This window comes from Camelus ferus, chromosome 30, assembly GCF_009834535.1.
Source record: "Camelus ferus isolate YT-003-E chromosome 30, BCGSAC_Cfer_1.0, whole genome shotgun sequence".
NCBI classification, from domain to species: Eukaryota; Metazoa; Chordata; class Mammalia; order Artiodactyla; family Camelidae; genus Camelus; species Camelus ferus.
The window spans coordinates 10,636,421-10,656,459 of record NC_045725.1 but is presented as its reverse complement, the minus strand read 5'-3'; the positions used below and the strand labels follow the sequence as shown (position 1 = coordinate 10,656,459).

Below are 20,039 nucleotides of genomic sequence, written 5' to 3'. Positions count from 1 at the left end.
TCTACAGTATTAGCTATTAGTCTAATGGGTTTCAGTGCCTATCAGATTAGAATATACAGAAGGTGTACAATGGTCAAGTATTCCATATTAATAAGATTAGGAAAAAAACCAATAATAACAACAGCTGCTAGCATAAATCTATTTTTAAACTGGCCCCTATGGATATGACTTTGACAGTTATTATTACATTAACAGACAAGCTTATAAAATATAAGTTTTTTTAAAGTATTTTTGAGAAATGACCAAATTGGAATAATTACCTTTGAACTGCATTTATTTTCTCCTCATCATTTCCTTCGTCCATTACACAGACCCAATGATCATAGAGATCTGATGAAAACACGCTTCCAGGAATATGTCGTAGAAAATCCTTACATAGAGGGAAAATTTTTTTTAAATTGTTATTCTACTAATTTGTATTGGAGAAATTAGAAAGAAGGCACTTTATTGGAAAATTCAGTCCTCCCTTCTTTGGAACACACAGAGCTCTGTGCCAGCCCTCCAATGATGTGCATACACAGAAAAATATGCTTTGAATTTTTTCCTAACAAAAAACCAGAGGGAAATTGGGGTCTAGACTACAGTGGGAAAGATAAAGGACAACCTGTTTGGACTGAAACCTCCTGTTTGCATACATCTTAGCAAACTAGTGTAACATGGCAGAGTCTGGCAAACCATCCTAATCTTTTTTTTTTTCTCTCTCTCTCTCTCAAATCACTAGTTAAAAGAAATGCATGAAGGTATCTGTGAGATTCACAATGTGGTAGTCAGTCATCCAGTCATTCTACACATATTTACTCATCTTTGCCAGGCACTGTTTGAGGTGCCAGGAACAGGGTAGTAAATAAAACAAAGTCCCTGGTAATTTAGAACTTTAGATTCCAGCAGCATTGGTGACTAATTCCATCCAGAGGTGTCTGGAGTTTCTCCCTGTATTCTTCATAGGAGGGGAGAAGGCATTCCAGGCTATGGCTGGGCTCTGGGAGCCTGGGGCAGCACCCTCATCCCTAATGTATATTAAATAACATGTCCCTGGTACATTATCCTTCCCGGCCTTTGAGACTCCTGCTGAGAGCACTTGTGGGGCCGGGTGTGGTGAAACCAGACTATGACACAAGTAGGATCTGACCAAGGGAATTTGTTGTTTGACATTTGTTTATAAAAAAGCTTAAAAGTAAACACACTTTGGTCCTGGTCCTATGTTCCTTTCCTTTCTAGGCCAGCACTCTCTGTTGCTTTTGGCACGGTCCTAACAAGCCAAGCTTGCGAAGTCTGATCTCCACCTTAGGAAACTTCAGGCAGAGAAAACCCAATTCCATGTCTAAGCACTGGACCCATGGCTGACCACCCTCTTGCAAGTTCCTGCTTACAACATGGAGACAGGTGTGCAATGGAGTAATTTTAATTCTTGCTGGAAAATCAAATAGCAGGCTTACATATGTGCTTTACCAAAGGCGACACACAACTTGTGACGTACATGTCGTGTTTCTGTGACTACATGGAAGCCTTGGGCCTCGGTGCTGCAGTCAGCTGATGAGGTGAGCATGTCTCCCACGAGCCTACGAGCTCCTTCAGGGCAGGACCAGACCAGACCCTTGCCTTTCACTGCGTACACTCAACGCCAAGCACAGTTGCAGTCATAGCAGGGGGTCATTACTGAAATGTCGCTGTATGTGCTATGGCCAAATATTAGTGAGGGACAAGGGAAGGCCAGCTAACTATAGCTGAGGCTCTAAAATAATTTAAAAGTAAACCTATTTGCCATAGACATCTTTGCCACAAGTATTTCTGCTACAAATACTTTTACCACGTAGCTAATTGGCTGTGAGACTCTAAGTATGATGGTTCTTCACAGATGGGGATAGCGTTATAATGAGGGAGACCAGCTGTCTCCCCCCAGAGCTCCACTACTGGGGGGACAAAGGGTGTGCGTTCCCACCTTTAAGACAGAGGCTATCACGAAAGCCGATTCACAGTCTAGCTGTACTTCAACTCCGGAATTCAGTTTCTCTCTCAGCTCTCTGCAGGATTTCATGTTGGCCGACTGTCTGAAGATCCCTTTTGTGAGGGGTCCTTTCTGATTAAGGAAGAAAAGCATATCCTATGGGGAAGCAAAGGAAACAAAAATCAAAATGGCACTTGAGGCAGAAGGAGCCGGAGAACACACCGCTGCCCTCCCCGGCTGCCAGGGGCCGGGGCGGCCCAGCGGGAGGCACTGAAGGGCTGGGGCTGGATGGGCTGCCAGTGGATTAAAGCCACTTTGTATGTGTGTGTGTCTCTAAATCTACTTTCTCCCATTTGTTCTTGCTACATTTCAACACTTGCTTTCATGCGACTGTCATTTTTCAGCGATCCAGTAGTCACTTCAAGGTACCTGTTACCTCGTCTCTCTCCTGTCTCACTATTCTTTGCCCACTGTTCTCTAACATGAAATCTTGTCCCCAGACATGGAAATGTTCTTGCCAAACTCATCCTCCACTTGCTTGTCTTGCTTTTCATGTGACTTTACACTTCATCCTACTTCCTGTGTTGCCTTCTTTTAAAATCAGCCTCCAAAATCATCGCCTCCAGGAAGCTTTCTCTGTCCCATTCTATTCCAATCAGTCTTTCATTTTGCTTCCTTTCCAGCTGCGTGTCCTACGCTTGCCGAGGAGGAAGAGAGTGGGTGCCGGAGACATGCAACCCACAGGACCTGAGACCTAGTTATGGCTCAGACTTGCTGTGTGTGACTTTCAGTAAACTTGAGGGGTTTTTGGGGGGAGTGGGGCTTTAATTTGTGAAGTAGGAATGATGGAGATGGTGATGGTGACGGTGACGATGGTGATAACTACCTTCTAACTCTGTTGTGAAGGACCAGCGATGAAGTGGCTAGAATGTGTCTGGTACTCACAGCCCCACAGCAGAGCATGAAGTGCCAGGCATCTGGGACGGTGCCTGGAGGGTACCAGACACTCAATAACTGCTGCTTGACAGGGTTCATTTACTACCTTCACTGAAGACCATGCACACTCAGTGGCTTTCACCTGATCTGTTCTACATACAAAAGGTAACTAAATGCCAGAGGATGTATCTGCATGCCTAAACGCTTAGAACACTAATAAGAAGTATGAGGTTTAGTCCCTGCTGCTAAGGTGACTGAAAGAGTCATGTTCTGAACAACACAGGGTTCAAGAAAGGATGTGAGAGGAACGTGCAGATAAAGTGCGCTCTCCGTCCATGGAGCAGACAGACTCTAGTTGATCTGAGCAGGTTCGCGCTGCTCCTTCCTGCCGCCAGCAGACGAGACCATCCCTCCCCATCACATCTGCCTTATTATGCTGCAATAGTTTAGTCAAGATTTGTATTCTTTGAAGTAATAATAAAGGTTCTCAGCCAAAGCCATGAGTGTCCACAATTTTTCCATTTGGGGTAGAGTTTCCCTCCAGAGCTCTCCTTTCCTGTTAAGTGTTACAGACCAAAACGAGACTTACCAAGAGAGGTTTGGGTAGATTGTCGTTCTCACAGATATCTGGCAAAGACACTCCAAAGAGTTGTCCCGGCTTTGGAGACGTTGGTGACATGGGCTGGTTGTCCAGGTGGGTGCTCGAGCCCCGCCAGAAGGCCCAGTTAATGACAGATCTTCTTTTAAATGTCTTCTGACCTGAATCTAAGGAAGAAGTGAGATTATTAGTAAACCTAATTTAATTCATGTAATCTTATTTCTATAGTTTCCATTTTATAGTATGCTCAGCATTTTATAAGGTAAGGAAACATTAAACGCTTGGGTTATTCTCCCCCCCATTTTGGGGACGTCACTGGTCTATGTACTTGAATTCTGGAACCAAATTTTCAAAGGTCAAAGAAGGGCTCCCCCTTTACTGAACTTACAGCACAAAGCATTTCATACCAACACACAGGCCATTTTAAAGAGGAAACTAAGTGAACAAAAAAGCTGAAGATCAAATTAGACCACAACTCAATAATGAGAAAAAGAAAGGAAGAAGGAGGAGGAAAAGGAGAGAGAAGGAGAGGGGGGAGGGGAGAAGGACGAGGAGGAGGAGGAGGAAAAGAAGAGGAAGAAGACAAGGGGGAAGGGGAGGAGGCATCGCTATGAAGGTGCTCTCTGAGAACAAGAGCTCTCTGCTGCCTGATGCCCCACTCTGCTGTCGAGCACAGAGGCAGGAAGCTAATGCTCTGCATTCCCCCCTTTTCTCTCCAACTGAAGACTTTTCATGTATCTTTTTGGTTCCTGACTTTAAAAAGTATGTTCAAGGCAGCATGGATGGATGAAAACATGAGTGAGACTCGCCCTTGCCATGGTAAAGTTTATAATCTTATGGGGGGACAAGATTGGTGATGGGTGGTGGGGGGACAGCAAGTATATTAATAAATAAAATGTCCTAAGGGAGGAACAAGGCACCAGAGGCATTCAGAAGAACCATGAAGCACATCATGTCTCCCCTTTGGGAGAGAGGGAGCGGTCCTGCAGGCACCTGCATTGGATGTGAATTTTGAATCAACACGATTTCAACAGATAGAAGATCCAGCATCATCCCTCATGTCTAGTAAGTACTCAATAAATCATTCTCGAACAGTAACTGAACTGAGCAGACATATAGGTGAAAAAAGACAGCAGGAACAAAACAGGCAGGAGAAAGGTCAGCAGTGAATCACGGTTTTGTGAGATCATAGTTCTAAAACAGTTCTGATGTCATCTGCATCTAATTTTAAGACAAAAATGGATGAATCTGCACAGGATCTGATACCTAAAAAGACAGCTCTTTAGGGTCCTTTTTGATCTTTCTGCCACCTACACCTCCTGGCCTAAACAAATACACACAGGTAACAGCTATAAACTCCAGACAACACTTAAATATGTAAGAGCCGACCTGGAGACACTAAAGAGTGACCAAAGGAAGGCACAGAGTGAAGGCAACAGTTTGACACCTGGAAGAAGGGAATGGCATGGCGCTGGGTGAGGTTCCCATTTTTACAGCTTCTTCCATGAGCACAGGACCCAGGGTGGCAGGGGTGACTAAAGTTTGGAGAGAGACCTGTCCTCTTGTTGGTTTGAAAAAACTGTAGAGAATGGAGTTGGAGATGACCACAGCAGCTGGATGGTGAAGGGGGAACCCCAGGAAGGAGCAGACTAGTGGGAGCCCCAACCCAACTAATGGGCATGAATTCTGCCCAAGCCTCTGGCTGACCCCCGAAGCCTGCGCTGCGTGGGGCAGATGCAAAACAGCTCTTGAGGCGAACGGGCCCCCAGGTGGCACCCACATAGAGTCTGACTACATTTTTCACCAGGGACAGTGCATGAAACTGGTCATCACGCTCTGGCTGTGAGGCCCTGACACCCAACCATGCTGCCAAAGATGGTGCTTTACCCCTCAGCTCTCTCTGACCATGGGGCACGAAGGGGACGATGTTGGGGGGGCACCGAGGAGACAATTCCGGGGGGGGACACCAAAGGAGACTATTCCGGGGGGTGGGGTGGGGCACCGAGGAGATGATTCCTGGGGTGGAGGGACACAAAGGGGACTATCTCGTGGGGCAGGGCACCAAGGAGACGATTCCTGGGGGGCGGTGGGGCACGGTCGGCAGTGCCCAGTGCTCATTTCAAGCAAGTGTTTCATACTGTTTATTTCCTCAGCATAACCAACATAAACCAAATACTAAAAAAGCCACGTCATGGGAAGATAATCAAATAGGAAACATTTTACTGAACAGCATCTAGACCATCATCCACCCCTGGCTTCCTCAGGATACAGGAAGTGCATCATAAATGCTCATACACCCAGGTGTAGAGGTCTTTGTTTCAGGAGTCAGGAGCCCAGCTAGACTCCCGCTTCAGATATTTGTGCAAGTTACTTATCCTGCTTCTTCACTTTAAAACGAGAACACCGCCCATAGCTCACAGCCTCACTGAGAGAATTAAGTAGGATAATGTTTGAAAAGCATTACTTTGCCCAGGGCATAGGTCCATAGCAGCCTCGAACAGAGCTGCCAAGACACCAATCTCCTCCCCAGAAAGAGGACCTCCTCCCCACATCCATTCTCCACTTGTTTAACAGCCTTCGGGAAGTGTGCGGACAGGAAGGAATCCCAGACTCTGCTTAACTAAAGAACTTTCTTCCTGTCCTGACATTCCCAACTCGTACCATCTTAAAGAACAGGAAAGGAAACTGAACCCATTCTTAAATCCAGGAGGGGTCTCCTGTGTGCCAGCAAAGCCAATCTGTGCAAATGTTTGTTGAGTATATATGTTGACATATGATGAGTAGTTGTACTCAGCCTAGTTTCCTCACATTTAATCTGGTTTCATTATTTCTAAACTATCAGATTTATTTGATTTTTTTTTTAGCTTTCATACACTTCTTAGGAAGAATGCTCTATCATAAAGTTATATACCCAGCTATCCTATGCGTGCAGACAGAGGATAAAGCAGAAACTGAGTCCTGAACTTTATTACAAATACTTTCAGCTGCAGCCATGTCTTTTACAACGTACAACATTCAATTTCAGAGCTCACGTTCCCTCTGGGATTGAGAGAAAAGAATCTCACTAAAGTTTACTTTCTTGTAGAACTTTAATGCACAGCTCTTACTTTCCAAATGTCAAAGACTGATGAAAAGACATGCAATTGCTATAAAAACTGTAAGGGAGATGTAAATGCAGGGCTGGTGGAGTTCAGGAAGGCCTAGCGGCCCAGAGAGCCCTGACAAGGTCCAAGCCAGCGTTTCTCCACGCTTCAATTAGGGAGCTGAATATTAAAAAGTATAATTCTCAGAAGTTTGTCCTCATAGATTGTTAAAGAATAATCACAACAAAAAACCCTTTAATGAGAGATTTTAGCAAGATGGTGACATAGGAAGACCCTGAACTCACCTCCTCCCATGCATACACCGTATCTACAGCTACCTATGCGACAGTTTTCTCTGGAAAAAAACCTAAAAACTGGCAGAGAGACTGTCACATTGGGAAAATGAGAGGGAAGTGGCTAGAAAAGGCTGAGACAATCTCACCATAAACCCCACCCCTAGTGCAACAACCCACAGTTGGGAGGGAACTTAAAATCTCCTCAAAACCCGGACCTTCTCCAGAAGGAGTGAAAGGTTTGTACCCCAAATTTTAAGGTCTGGCACCTGTGAGACAAACCCCTAAAACATCTCACTTTGAAGGCCAAGAGAGCTCATGCCCAGGAGACCTGTGGGCCGTGGCGGACTGGGGAACAGTTCTTAAAGCACTCGTGTGCACACTACCCACCCCAGGGCTCAGAGCAGAAGCAATTCTTTCCAAATCACTGACTTCATGTTAAAGAGACTCATTTCCTAATTTTAAGGCACTGGTCTGAGGGGCAGGGCCGCTGGGATACCCCCCGGAATATACAACGGGGAAAGGACAGTCTCTTCAAAAGTGATGTGGGTTCATTTCTGGGCTCTCTATTCTGTTCCACTGATCCAGATGTCTGTTTGTGTGCCAATACCATGCTGTTTCAATTACTGTAGCTCTGTAGTGTTGTCTGAAGCCTGGGAGGGTTATTCATCCAGCCTCCTTCTTTTTCTTTAGTAATGCTTTGGCAATTCTAGGTCTTTTGTGATTCCATATAAATTTTATTATGATTTGTTCTAGTGGAAAAATTGGAGAGCAGTAAGTGAAAAATGAAACTGGACCACACCATACACAAAAATTAATTCAAAATGGATCAGACGTGAATATAAGACCTGAAATCATAAAACTCCTAGAAGGAAACATGGGGGTAAATTACTTGACACTGGTCTTAGCAATGATTTTTTTTTTTTTGCATTTGACACCAAAAATGAAAAACAACAAAAGAAAAAATGAAGGAGTACATCAAACTAAAAAGCTTCTGCACAGCAAAGAAACCCATGAACAAAATGAAAAATCAACCTACTTCAATAAGGTGATGGGAGAAAGTATTTGCAAATCACATATCTGATGAGGGGTTAACATCTAAAATATATAAAGAACTCATATAACTCAACAGCAAAAAAACAAACAACCCTATTAAAAATAGGCAGAGGATTTGAAGAGACTTTTTCCAAAAAACATATAAAGTTGGCAACCAGGCACGTGAAAAGATGCTCAACATCACTAATTCTCAGGGAAATGCAAATCAAAACCACAATGAGATAGAAACTCACACCTGTGAGAATGGCTATTATCAACAGGACACAAATGACAAGTGTTGGTGAGGATGTGGAGAAACGGGACCCTCACGCACTATTGGTGGGAATGCAACTTGGGGCAGACGCTATGGGAAACAGCATGGGGGTTTCTCCAAAAAGTAAAAATAGTACAACCATATGACACAGCAATTCCACTGCTGGGTATTTATCTAAAGGAAACAAAAACACTACTTTGACATTTAATGACATTTAGTGAACAAGTAATGTCAAGCTACTTTCACACTTTTCTTGCCGTCTAAAGTCAAAACAAGAAGCAAGATCTCCATTCTCATAAAAAAATTGTAGCGGATATATTTTCTGAGCTCAAACTACATGTCTAGCAGTATTTACCTACCTCAATGTAAGTGCAAAGGATACTTCTATATTTGAAAATCCTTTAACTGTGCAATTGACCTGTGCAAAGGGGAATTTCATGTTTCAAAAGCCTTTCACTTCTACCTAACTTTCAATTGGAAGTGATTAATCTGCAATGAAATGACACGCCAAAAGGCAAATATCAAAAGAAGGATCTAACAAAATTCTACAAATGTCTCTGAAGAGAGAAATATGCTCAATTAAAATTGTACGCTTGTAGCGTGGTATGTCAGTATTTGGCAGCACCTACTTGTGTGAAAAGGTATTTTCAAAGATGATGAAATACACAAAACCTCACTACAGATCAGAACACTTTCCATCCAATGGTGATAATTGGAATACTAACTTTGCACTTCAATTAAGCCAAATGTTATTCCCCCAAAACAATCCTATTCCTCTCATTAGCAGATCTGTACTACACAAAATTGTACTCTATTACTACATATCAAATGTCATCGATAAAAAATTTGTGAAAATTTGTTTTTCCTCTTGTTATTTAAGTACCTGTGTAATAATGTCAATTCTGTCTCTTGATCTGCAAATTTTACTACCTGGCCCTTTACAGAAAAAGTCTATTGAGCCCTGGTCTAAGTCAGTGGTTTCCAAAGCAGCTGTTCATCAAAATCTTGCATATTAAAAAAATACAAAACTGGTTCACTTGTTAAATTTTTAGTTTCACATGTAGGTTGCCACCATGGGTCTGTAGTCACTCCATTCCCTTAGTGTGAATCATCCTACAGCTGCAACCAATATCATCCTACTTCCAGCAGAGAGAAGCAGAGGACTAACACACAGAGGATGCCTACAGTCTAATTAAGCAAGCTGTTGACAAAGTTGGGTAAAACTCTTAGGATTCTTGACCCCTGATTGTTTTGGTCAAGTCAGTTAAAATAAATTTATTTTACTGACAAGGGACCCAGAGATATCATTTTGAACAACATGGGTATAAAGATAGAAGAGTAAAACACCATTTTCCTCAGCTTAGTTATAAAGGTGACATTCCCTTTGTGTCTTCAATGAGTACCAGCAACAGACCTGTCAATAAAATAATTCATTCAACAAATATTTATTGAGTTCAATTTATATATGCAGACACTGTTTCAGGTGCTGAAAACATAGCAGTGAACAAAACAGACTCAGCTCTCTGCCTTCATGGAGCTCACGTTTCAGGGGATGGAAAACTGTAATATCTCCATAGCACCCCAAAGACGTGGGTAGAGGGCCTTAGAGTTCAAAAACTCACTTTAACTCTGTGGGAAACAGGTGCAAATGCAGGGTAAGTTTTTTATAGCTGGTGTTGGCAAGATGAAGGAGTCCTGACCAGTGATTTCAATAAAGTATAAAGTTTGAGGCTAGGTCATCAACCGAAAGAGATGGGGCTGGACATGCATGTGTCGGGGGATGAGCATAAAACAGTGGCCACTGTCCATGGGGCATCCCAGTTTGTTCAGGTTTACAAAAGCAGCTCCAAAAATTCAGCATCAATTTTCTGCTATCCCCCCACCCCCACCTCACACTTTTTGGTCTGACACATTTGCTTTCATTTGTATACAATCTTACTTTCAGACTGAGGGTTTAAAGCTCAAACACAGGTTAGGGTAATTAATGATGGTCCTCCTACGTTGAACACCACTTTTTATCACTCTGGAGTCTTTATTATGGGGAGGGTAACAGATGGCTATGTTCCCAGGGAATTCAGATTAGCTTAGCAGACTAAGGAGAGATTTCTGTGGAAATTACCTTCATCTTCACATGATTATCAGTACCAGGATCCAGGTAGGGCACCAGCATCTCCTGACACCCATCACGGACGGCCTTCTTTTAATAATATGATCATTTAGGGGGAACACACAATGCAATGCATTACAGTACAAAGAAGGCATTGAAGCACCTGCCGCATTGCCTGGTGCCTTTGACTCTGCAGTGGGCATAAAGCTAAAGGGGGAAGGACAGTGAAGAAAGAAAGAACAGACCGTACCACAACCAGCTACTGATTACCCATCAGTCACCCCTACCGCTGATTTATAAACCCATCTTCTAAAGCTACATCTTTCCCTTCAAAACACTTAGAAAACTCAAAAGAAAAAAAATACCTCATCTGGCTGGAAGTTTGGGTCTTTGCCTGTATAAAGGCAAAGAACTTTGAAAACTTTGTTTTCAGGAGTGAAAAGTTTTGCTAAAAAAAGGCTCTCATGAAAGAGAAAACTCACCACCCAGTTGTTGGGCCACAGCCAGCCGGCTGGGCTTCAAGATGAAGTGACACTGCTTCTCTTGGGGCAGCTGTTCCATGAAGAAGGACTCTTGGAGGTTTGAAGGTGTGGGGAAGTCCTTTGACCCCTGCGTCAGGAGTGCCTTGTCTCGAAGGTGACTCATTTCAATCCCATAGGGGAATTCATGTCCTACACAGAGAAAAATCTAAATGTAGACTTTAGGCTGACTGGCACTGTGTCAGTATGAGCATGTGTGCTACAGACTGGAATGTCCTGCAATTTGCTCCTGGGGCTTTTGGTATAAAGAATCCTTTTGTTGACTGAGCAATCGCCATGCACACTCTTACAGTTGGAGACCACTGTGTAATGCAGGTGGCCCCACCAAAGTAGTTTTTTTTGGGGGGGGTACAGAGAAGAAACAAAGAGAAAAAAGTCTTTAAAGAATATCTTGTTTGGGAATGCACAGGTTAGTTTGTGAGTTGCATCCTGTTGACTTTTCCTATGTTCACATCTGAGAATACTGAAAGGCATTCTAGTTTCTCCTTTGACACTACCTACCTCTGTAAATCTTCAGCAAATCCTTGACCTCTCTCAGCCTTAAGTTTATGATTTAAAATATTTATCCTACCCATCACACAGTATTATAAGGATCAAATAAGAAAATTTAGTGGTTAATAGTATTTAAATACAAAGGGCAAATAACTATATATTTCAAAGATCACTATTATTACTATTATTCAATACAAGATATCTACCTGAAAGAAGACATTTTATACTCTTTATTAGTTATAGAAACAATTAGAGTTACTCAAGGGCTGGCTTGTCTGACTTACGCTTCCCTCCCACCATGCCACTCTGAGGCCGTTATTCACAGGCAATAGTTAGAAGGAAGACTGCAGGGTATGAGAGACACAAAAACAAGATTCAAAAAGGAGTTTTCTAACTAGAAAAACTAAACCCTGGACACCTGACTGAAATATCAGTTTTTGATCTTTAGTACGCTGAGTAATTTCATTTTCTCAATTCTTAAGTACCATTGGGCTGTAGATTTGTTTACTTTTTAAGTACAGAGAGTAAGGTCTCTTCCATTCCAGACTTATCACTGAATATAATTCAGTGAACTTTTCCTTTTCATCTTGCATAGGCATATAGTGTCAATGTTTCATTGATATTAAGTACTACAGCAACTTTCAGGGACTAAGGCAGAAAAATAAAAAAAGACTTCTATGACAGCAATAAAACAAAATTGATTTACCAAAATAACCAGTAGCTAATCCACAACTGAAATTTGCAAGGTGCAGTAAAATATACAATGGAGAATTGCTGCTAAGTAACAACCATGTCCCATATCCTTTTTTTTTTTTTAGTGAGTTAGAAATGAAGCTTCATGTTGTTTTAAGCCTGAGAGTTACTATCTACATAGTTTTAATTAAATTAATATATTTTATTAAAACAACTATTTTAAGTATTTATTTGACTTTTCAAAACAGCTTTAATTGTTGCTCATTGACTTTTACACAAATGACAACATTAAGAAATAAACTGGAAATGAATGGAATATTTTGTCCTCAGCTATGTGCATGATGGCTTGCTTTAAAGCTGAGAATATACATTTCATAGAAAAGTTTGGATTTGGGTTATTCGGATCACTTGAAACCTGAATTACACTGTAGTGATCTCACAGGTAAATGAAAGGGATGACATGAGATAACTCATGCGATATGCTTTGCATAATGCTAGGCAGATAGCAAGCATTTAAAAATCATTAACAGAAATCGTCATCATCATCAATGTCATCATCTCAAGATTTGCTACAGATGCTGTCCCTTATTTTAATTGCCCTATTTCCATTAACTATACTGAAGGACTTCACTGATCAAGAAATATTTTTATAGCTAAATGATTTAAATAAGGTGAGATGTGACCTATTTTCCAGTAATTCCTCAAAACAGGTGCTGGGAAGTTTGGCTAGAGAAATAGCAAAGTAGTTAGTTGGTAGGGTAGTACCTATTGCTAAATAAGTCAATAAAGATTTTTAGGAATCTAAATGGTTTAATTTCATTTTCTTTTTTGATGCCTAGCAAAGATCTGGGTACAGGGCAGGTGTTAAATACTCACTGATAGATTAAGAGGCATGACTGGATCATAGAAGGTTTTCTATAGAGGCAAACAGCAGGAAAAGGAAAGGAGATTCAAGAACTCAATATGAAAAATAAATATACAGGGAAAATGGGATTCCAGCACATCTTGCTTTCTCTTAGAAAGAAATTTTTAAAAGGTTTGACAAAAATAGGTCTATTTGTAAAGTGAAAAAAAAAAAGAAAGGAAAATTTACATTTCTCTTCCCCTCTACACCACTGGTTACTTGAAGAGCTATCATTTATCTGCACATAGGACATACTTGATATATGTATTTATTAAATGAATAAATGAATATTACATGGGATTTATTATTTAATAGTATTTAAATTTAGGACTGTATGACCAACTCTCTGAGACATTTAGAACTATAACTAAAACACAATCCATCTTATAGTTTCACAGAAACTTACCAATAAGTGGGTATGGTGCCTCCTCTTTGCTGGAATTCACCCATAATTTGTACTCTTTCTCAGAGCCCTTGGAGATAAAAGAATTAACAATCATCCTCTCACACCTGGTAACTGAACAAAGACATATTTTTTGGCATTTCTATGTTTTGCAAAAACATAGGGCCACTATAAATGCTTTCATGGTTCATGGGGGTGATATGGTTTTTGAAGGTGGCAATGCTGATTCCTACAACCCATCTCTCCTCTAACCCCTAACAGATGATTCAAAATCTTGGCCTTTTCCCCTAGTGATGACGAGGGATCCATGAACTTCAGTGGAATCAGGCTCTCAGTATTATGGGTAGCCCACAGAATGGGAAATCACATACACACCCTTTTGTAAAGTAAAAAACAAAAAAAACCCCCAAAAAACAAAAAACCTTCCTGGTTTACTAAAAGGTTAATCGATCTTATTTAGAGTCCTGACTTCTGTTAGGTCTCTGTACTTGTTAGCAAACACTAGAATTAATCTCCAACGTGCCCCTGCAAAGACAACCTTGTTATCCAGAAAACCACAACACTGCTGTGTCTGTGATGAAAAAGTAAAGTCTCAAAGTCTGATTATTAACTCAGCTGCTCCTGAGTGGAAAGAAAAGACTGACCAAGGGGCTCTGAGGAGACAGGTAGTTGGCACAGTGTGCGCTGGCTTTATTTTGGGCAAGTCCAGTCCTGGGGACAGAAAGGACAAGAATTCTGTCTAGAGAACAGGCCCAGTTATGGGAAACAATGAAACCATTCACTAGCAGAATTACAACCCAGTAATACTAAAAATCCCATTTGAAAGAAATAATATCAAATTATACAGACTTTGCTGTATCCTCTAGAAGAGGATAAAGCAAAAATGTTTAAAATGAAGTCAGAACAGAATGGCAATATTTAATATTCTTGCCTTTATCTTCTGATTAAAAATCATGACCCTGACCTTATAATGAAGGGAACAGGCTAGGAGACCATCCTGCCAAGTCCCCTCCCCTACTTTGTCACTTCCTTTCCTATCCTCTAGTCAAACATTTTTATTGCAAACAGGAAGAGCAATCTAGTAAAAATCCTTTCTTTTCATGTAGGGTAGCGTACACATTAATAATTCCTTAAAGCAGTATAACCAGAGAGACTCAATTCCTAATCCCACACTGAATAGAAATACTTTTGGTGTGATGAGACTGATCACTTATCCAAAAGAAAAGCATAAATAAGAAAATGAGTCATGTCATTAATTAACCTCCCTTCCTTCCCTCAAGCTACTCACTCTCTTCCAATGTATAATTCTATAGGCTTAGAAATCTATGCAGAGGGGCCTGCTTTACTCAGCACATATATATTTAATTATACCTTAAATATATTTCTAAATTGAACTAAAATAAATCAGGTATCTCATTCTAAATTTTGATTCTTTCTTAAGGGCTAAACAATAGCAATGTGTACAAGCAAATCAAAATACTTAAGACTATGACATATCTTAAATATATGTCATGTCACGTCATAGTATCACTGTGTCTTCATATGTATAGAGAATCTCACGCAAGAAATGGTATTGTCCAAGTGTTTCCTTTGGCATCCATCCTTTTGAAAGTCATTCACTTTAATACAAGGACCCACTGTGTGGTGTTTATACACCGGTAAGGAGGAGATGGGACTCCCCAATGCTCTTTCCCTACCTCATCCTCAAACATTCCAATCTTCTCCACTAACAAAAATGTGGTGTGAGGCCTTCAAATCCATGATCTAATTCAAAGCTTATTTTTTAATTTACCAGTTCATCAGAAGCACCATCCTTCTTATCCTCTGAACCTGTAGCCAGTGAATATGGTTTCTAGCTATATATTCTTTACGTAAAAATTCTATAGAGTAAATCCTTCAGAATTCAGCATCCTAAGACTGAATTGAATTTTGGGATAATAAAGAGAATAACAGATAACAAAGATGAACTAAGACAGGAAACAGGGAAAGAATAGTCATACAATGACAAGTGAGGAATGGGGAAGGAGGTTATTAAGAATCTTACACAACAAACAAACCCTCAAAAAGAATAAAAAAATCTACTGTCCCTATTTTCTACATTTTTGGGGACAAAACAGAACTTTAGTATCTCTAGTAATCAGCTGTCTTATGATGGAAGGGATAATATTTACATGAACCTAAAGTATCAAAGTTTGTTTTTAATTAAGAATGTCTAGCAGAGTAACTTACAGTTATCCCTAGCATTGGTAGGGCCGCGTTGATAACGTCATTTGCAGTATCTGTATTTGTTACTGTTATAGTTTTAGACTGTATAAAAAAAAGAAATAGAAAAACACAGCTATAAATAGAGAATTTTAAAACAGGTGGACAAATAATTATCGTCAAATGGTTATCTACAGGCAAATCTTAGTTTAAAGTGTTTAAAGAGTAAAGTACATGGCCTAAGTAGAACACAAACCCTTGATTATAATTTATTTTCATCCTATTATATATGATGCCTTTTAATACAGCATCTCTTTCTTTTAAAATAAAGAATATGTGGCTCACAGAACATAAGACCTTAAGCCAGACAGAAAAAGAATAAAATATTTCAGAGAGATTACATGAATCACCCTCCCAACCAAAAGAAAAAAAATCAGTGAGGCTGATCACCCAGCCCATGACTACTTCCATAATGCAACATGTTAGTAAAGAAGGGACTGCGCTGGATTAATTCCTATTTCTTCTTGTGTACTGTTTTCACAGTGTGGGTTTTTATTTCTTTGCATGGTAAAAAGTCAGTTTAGGTAAAATCAGAACTAGAACTGGTTACAAAAGACATTTCAAGTTTAGCATTAAAAAGCCCCACTGTTTATTGAGCACTTTCTCTATGTCAGGTGCTGCGGCTACTGAAATTTTCATTTCTGAAATCTGGAGTGGCCTTAAAACCAATGAGTCTACTGAAGAGACTGAACATTTCAGAAAGCTCAGTCCTGTTACCAGCTTTGCCATTAAACAGGGTATCTGTAACAGCTCTGTGCTAAACCACGGTGAGAAATGACTATTTAATAGTACAGTTCACAACAAAGAGAATAACAAGATTCTGAAATATCTATAAAGTTCACTGAATTCCAAGACATTACTTAAATATAAGACAATGCTATGCTATAAAAAGTAAGTATTTACTATAGGTAGGTTCTACATGTTACAATGATCAGATAAATCAGCAATTAGGGCTGTGTCCCCAACAGGGCTTAAATGGCACAGATAAGGCAGCATAAATAGAAACAAAATGATGTATACATATGAAGCTAAGTGAAAGCCACTGATAACTCATCACTCATCCCTCTGTTATAGAGCATTTCTTCTCTATGGGCCAATTACTTGACATGACAAATTGCTTAAATTTGTTAACTGATTTCAAATTGTGTTCCTTGCAGCTCCAAGGTTTATGCAGAAGTGTCTCAGAACCCAGCAGGGAGGGCTCAGTGTTCACCTTCTACCAGAATGGCAGAGATGTTTTTGCAAACTTGAGATAACTATCATGAAAGGCTTCTGCTTTTTTACTTTAAAGTCTGAAAAACCTCTCCATTTCATATAAAGAAACAGTATAAAATCTTTTGTAAAGTGAAGCGTCTATCCTGTAATACTAATAATCACCTGCAATCTATCTGGTTTCTAAGACGATGACTTTTCTTAATATTAGAGACATCTGCTCGAAACAGTAATTATAGGATGTGTATTTTTCCCCGCATGCCTCTCTGGTATACAAAACAAATGAATTTTAGCAGATAAGTTTTCTTTGGCTAGTACACAAAATAAAGAGACAAAACTGAAAATGTGGCTATTTTTTCTATATTAGCAGAAGTCACTAGCAGGTGGCACATAACTGAAGGCCAAGGATAAAGAACACTCTCAGACATGCACTCCTGCTTGAGGGAATCACTCTTTCTGGCAGCAGGGCTCCCCGAAAGGAGAGTGTTGCCATGAAACAACTTCAGAGAGCAAAGGACAGTGTGTTGCACCATCATGGACTTCACCAGGGTCTAGTGATAGAATAGAGCACCCAACCCGACCACAAACAATATGATATAAAAATAAAGCTAAGTGAAATCCACTGGTAACTCAACCACTCAAGTTTTTATGGTGTGAGACTGCACAGACCTTCTGTAGCAAAGTAAGGGGCAGAAAAAACACCACCGTTTTCCTGCTGGCTTTCGTTCAGTGGTTATGGCAGATGGTTACATTCAGGATTTTCATGGAAAAATACCTTGAAAATTTTTTTCCAACACTTGCAGTGTATGGAAAGTGTGTCCTTGAGAAAGAACTGGTTTTAGAAGAGAAGTGAAAGAAGAGAAAAATTTGATTATTTCCCTCAAGCAGTGGCATTTGGCACTAGTATCAGACCTTTGCATAACTTTTGCCCAAAATATAACTATTTTGTACTACATATCTGTCCACACACAAAACTACTCTGTGTGATCTTGAGCTCCTGTGACGTGTGACAATCCACAGTATCACGGAAATATTCATGTTTCCGTTTTGCTCATCGCTGATAACATGGTGGCACTTTGCTGTATTTCAGTCATCACATTCCACATAATGACTAGGGCTAAATAGACTGAATTTTTTCTTGACCAATATGATAACAACTGTGAGGAAGAAACATGCTGATCCATTAAAAATACCATCTCTCCCAGCTCATCCATTTATTAATAACCTGAGGGATTCAATCCCTAAAAACTCAAAGAATGGAGAACTTTCCGAAACCAGTCTCTCCTTATCTCTACTTAAGTAGTGACAAGTTGGAAAAAAGTTGCTTAATACTAATAGGAAATATCTCCTTATGGAAATGGCTTTACAACAAGCCTCTGCAGCGGCTTTTGGACGGACCCAGAGAAGCATGGATGCCAGAGGAAGGCAAGAGACACCTGACAGGCAATATCCTTCCAAGCATCAATGTTCAACACTGTAGTTAACAAGAATTTCTCTTGTTTCATTTTCTCTAGGGTTACTTGTCACTTATACAAAGATATACATACACCCAGGAAAATGTACTTCCCCACATGGTATTTCTAAATGCCTACCTTCTGTAGACTGTACACAGTCTGTCTGTCTTTCTGTCTACCTGCCTGTCTCTCTTTTATCCATGGCGCTCGGCCTTATGTAGGGACCTGGAACTTAATTTTTTCTGGCTTAGAAACACTTACACAGGTGCAATTCCCAACGTCCTTGGCGACGACTTGGAGCGGAATGCTCTTCGGGTAGTCCTTCTCTTTCTCTAGATTGATGTATCTAATCAAATGCAACAACAATCCAAAACAACACGGAGTCAGATGGATTTTCCTAACGGCTTATTTTTAAATCAATCTATTTTTGCTAATATTTTTCAATATACTTATATGCTGTTTTTTAAAAGACAGGTGGAAAGACTCAGCAAAGTCAAATTACATTATGGATTGGAAGATCACTTTAAAAATTCTCAGGACATTAGGCATGGGCACAAAAAAGAACAGAGAAGGTCCATTCCAAGCAAGGCTTGAGAAGCAGAGTCAGGTTAAGGCACCTCTGGGTGATGTTTTATCATCAAAGCTTCCCTGCCTTCCCTGGACATGCCCAGAACCTGGCTCATTGGCACAGGAGCATTTGTAACACTTTATTAGATCAAACCAAAGCAGTGGCCTTTCCCTTCTCACTGAGCTCTCCAGGGGAGTGTGCATCTTGGTTATCTCCACTGCTTGGAAAGGGGGAGCAGGGAGGAAGGGGGAAGGTCCACGGGAATCAGAGATGGATCTAAGTTGACCATTTTAGTCTGTATGCTCAGAGGTAGGGATGATAATTGAATTCTGAGGTGCTCAGCAGAAAGCCCTCCATGTGTGGAAACTTAACACACGCTTTGAGGAAACTGTGAGCAAGTGACAGGTTGGAGACAAAGAAAGAGATGGGAGAGATTATTAACTAAATTCTGTCTAACATGATCCAGACCTCAATGTTCTCCTTCCTAGAAAGTAAGAAGTACATGTAATGAGAGAACATTATTTACAGCACATAGTTTGGCATACGGTCTAAACCTCAGATTATTCTGAGGACAAACAATTTCTACTAAGGGGAAGAGGAATAGTTTGCGGCACATCCCTGCAGAGAAGAATTTAATCGTTTAACTACACCTGAAAGATTAAAAATATGTATACTGAAAAAATACCTCTGAAGGAGAGAGAGCCATTTGCCCTTTTGTTCTGGAGAACTGCAATGAAAGAAAATGGGAGAGAACAATTAAACCACATAGAACACTTATCCTAACAAATTAAGAGCATCAATCCAGACAAAATATCAGCAGCCCATTGTTGCTGACGGGGGTGGACGGTACTGCTGCAACCCTGGGTAAAACTGTGTTCTGGAGAACCCAGAAGTGAAAATCCCCATTAGGAAAAACTACACAGTCAGGTTTTAGTTTTTAACTAAAACCTCTTGGAAGGATCCAAGAAAGATCCACTTTCTTACTTTATGGCTCTCTTACAAGTAATATCCTTATAGTGGAAAAAGTACTTGATTTGGAATTCCAACACCTGGCTTCAAAAATATATCTAAGATGTATTATCATGGGCAAATCACTTAACATCTCTATGCTTCGGTTTCCACATCTGTAAAACTGGGCTAATTATCTCAAGAGTGTTTTTGTAGCTTTAAGTGCCATGCAAACAGAAAATATGCTTAATTTGAGATTAAAGAGATTAAGGAGAAATTTGGCATACTGATGG

The 20,039-nt window shown here is 40.3% G+C and overlaps 1 protein-coding gene across 1 annotated transcript in view; it reads right to left on the bottom strand.

Annotated features, from left to right (window-relative positions):
- LOC106730305 (rho GTPase-activating protein 20-like) overlaps positions 1-20,039 on the bottom strand; it is a 67,134-nt gene that overhangs the window by 7,177 nt on the left and 39,918 nt on the right. The window contains exons 5-12 of the mRNA XM_032470519.1: positions 19,484-19,525; positions 18,492-18,576; positions 15,532-15,609; positions 13,306-13,372; positions 10,754-10,942; positions 3,471-3,646; positions 1,940-2,101; positions 261-370 (exon numbers count right to left, since the gene is read on the bottom strand). Of these exons, the coding sequence (XP_032326410.1) occupies positions 261-370; positions 1,940-2,101; positions 3,471-3,646; positions 10,754-10,942; positions 13,306-13,372; positions 15,532-15,609; positions 18,492-18,576; positions 19,484-19,525 (909 nt within the window). The remainder of the gene's footprint in view (positions 1-260; positions 371-1,939; positions 2,102-3,470; positions 3,647-10,753; positions 10,943-13,305; positions 13,373-15,531; positions 15,610-18,491; positions 18,577-19,483; positions 19,526-20,039) is intronic.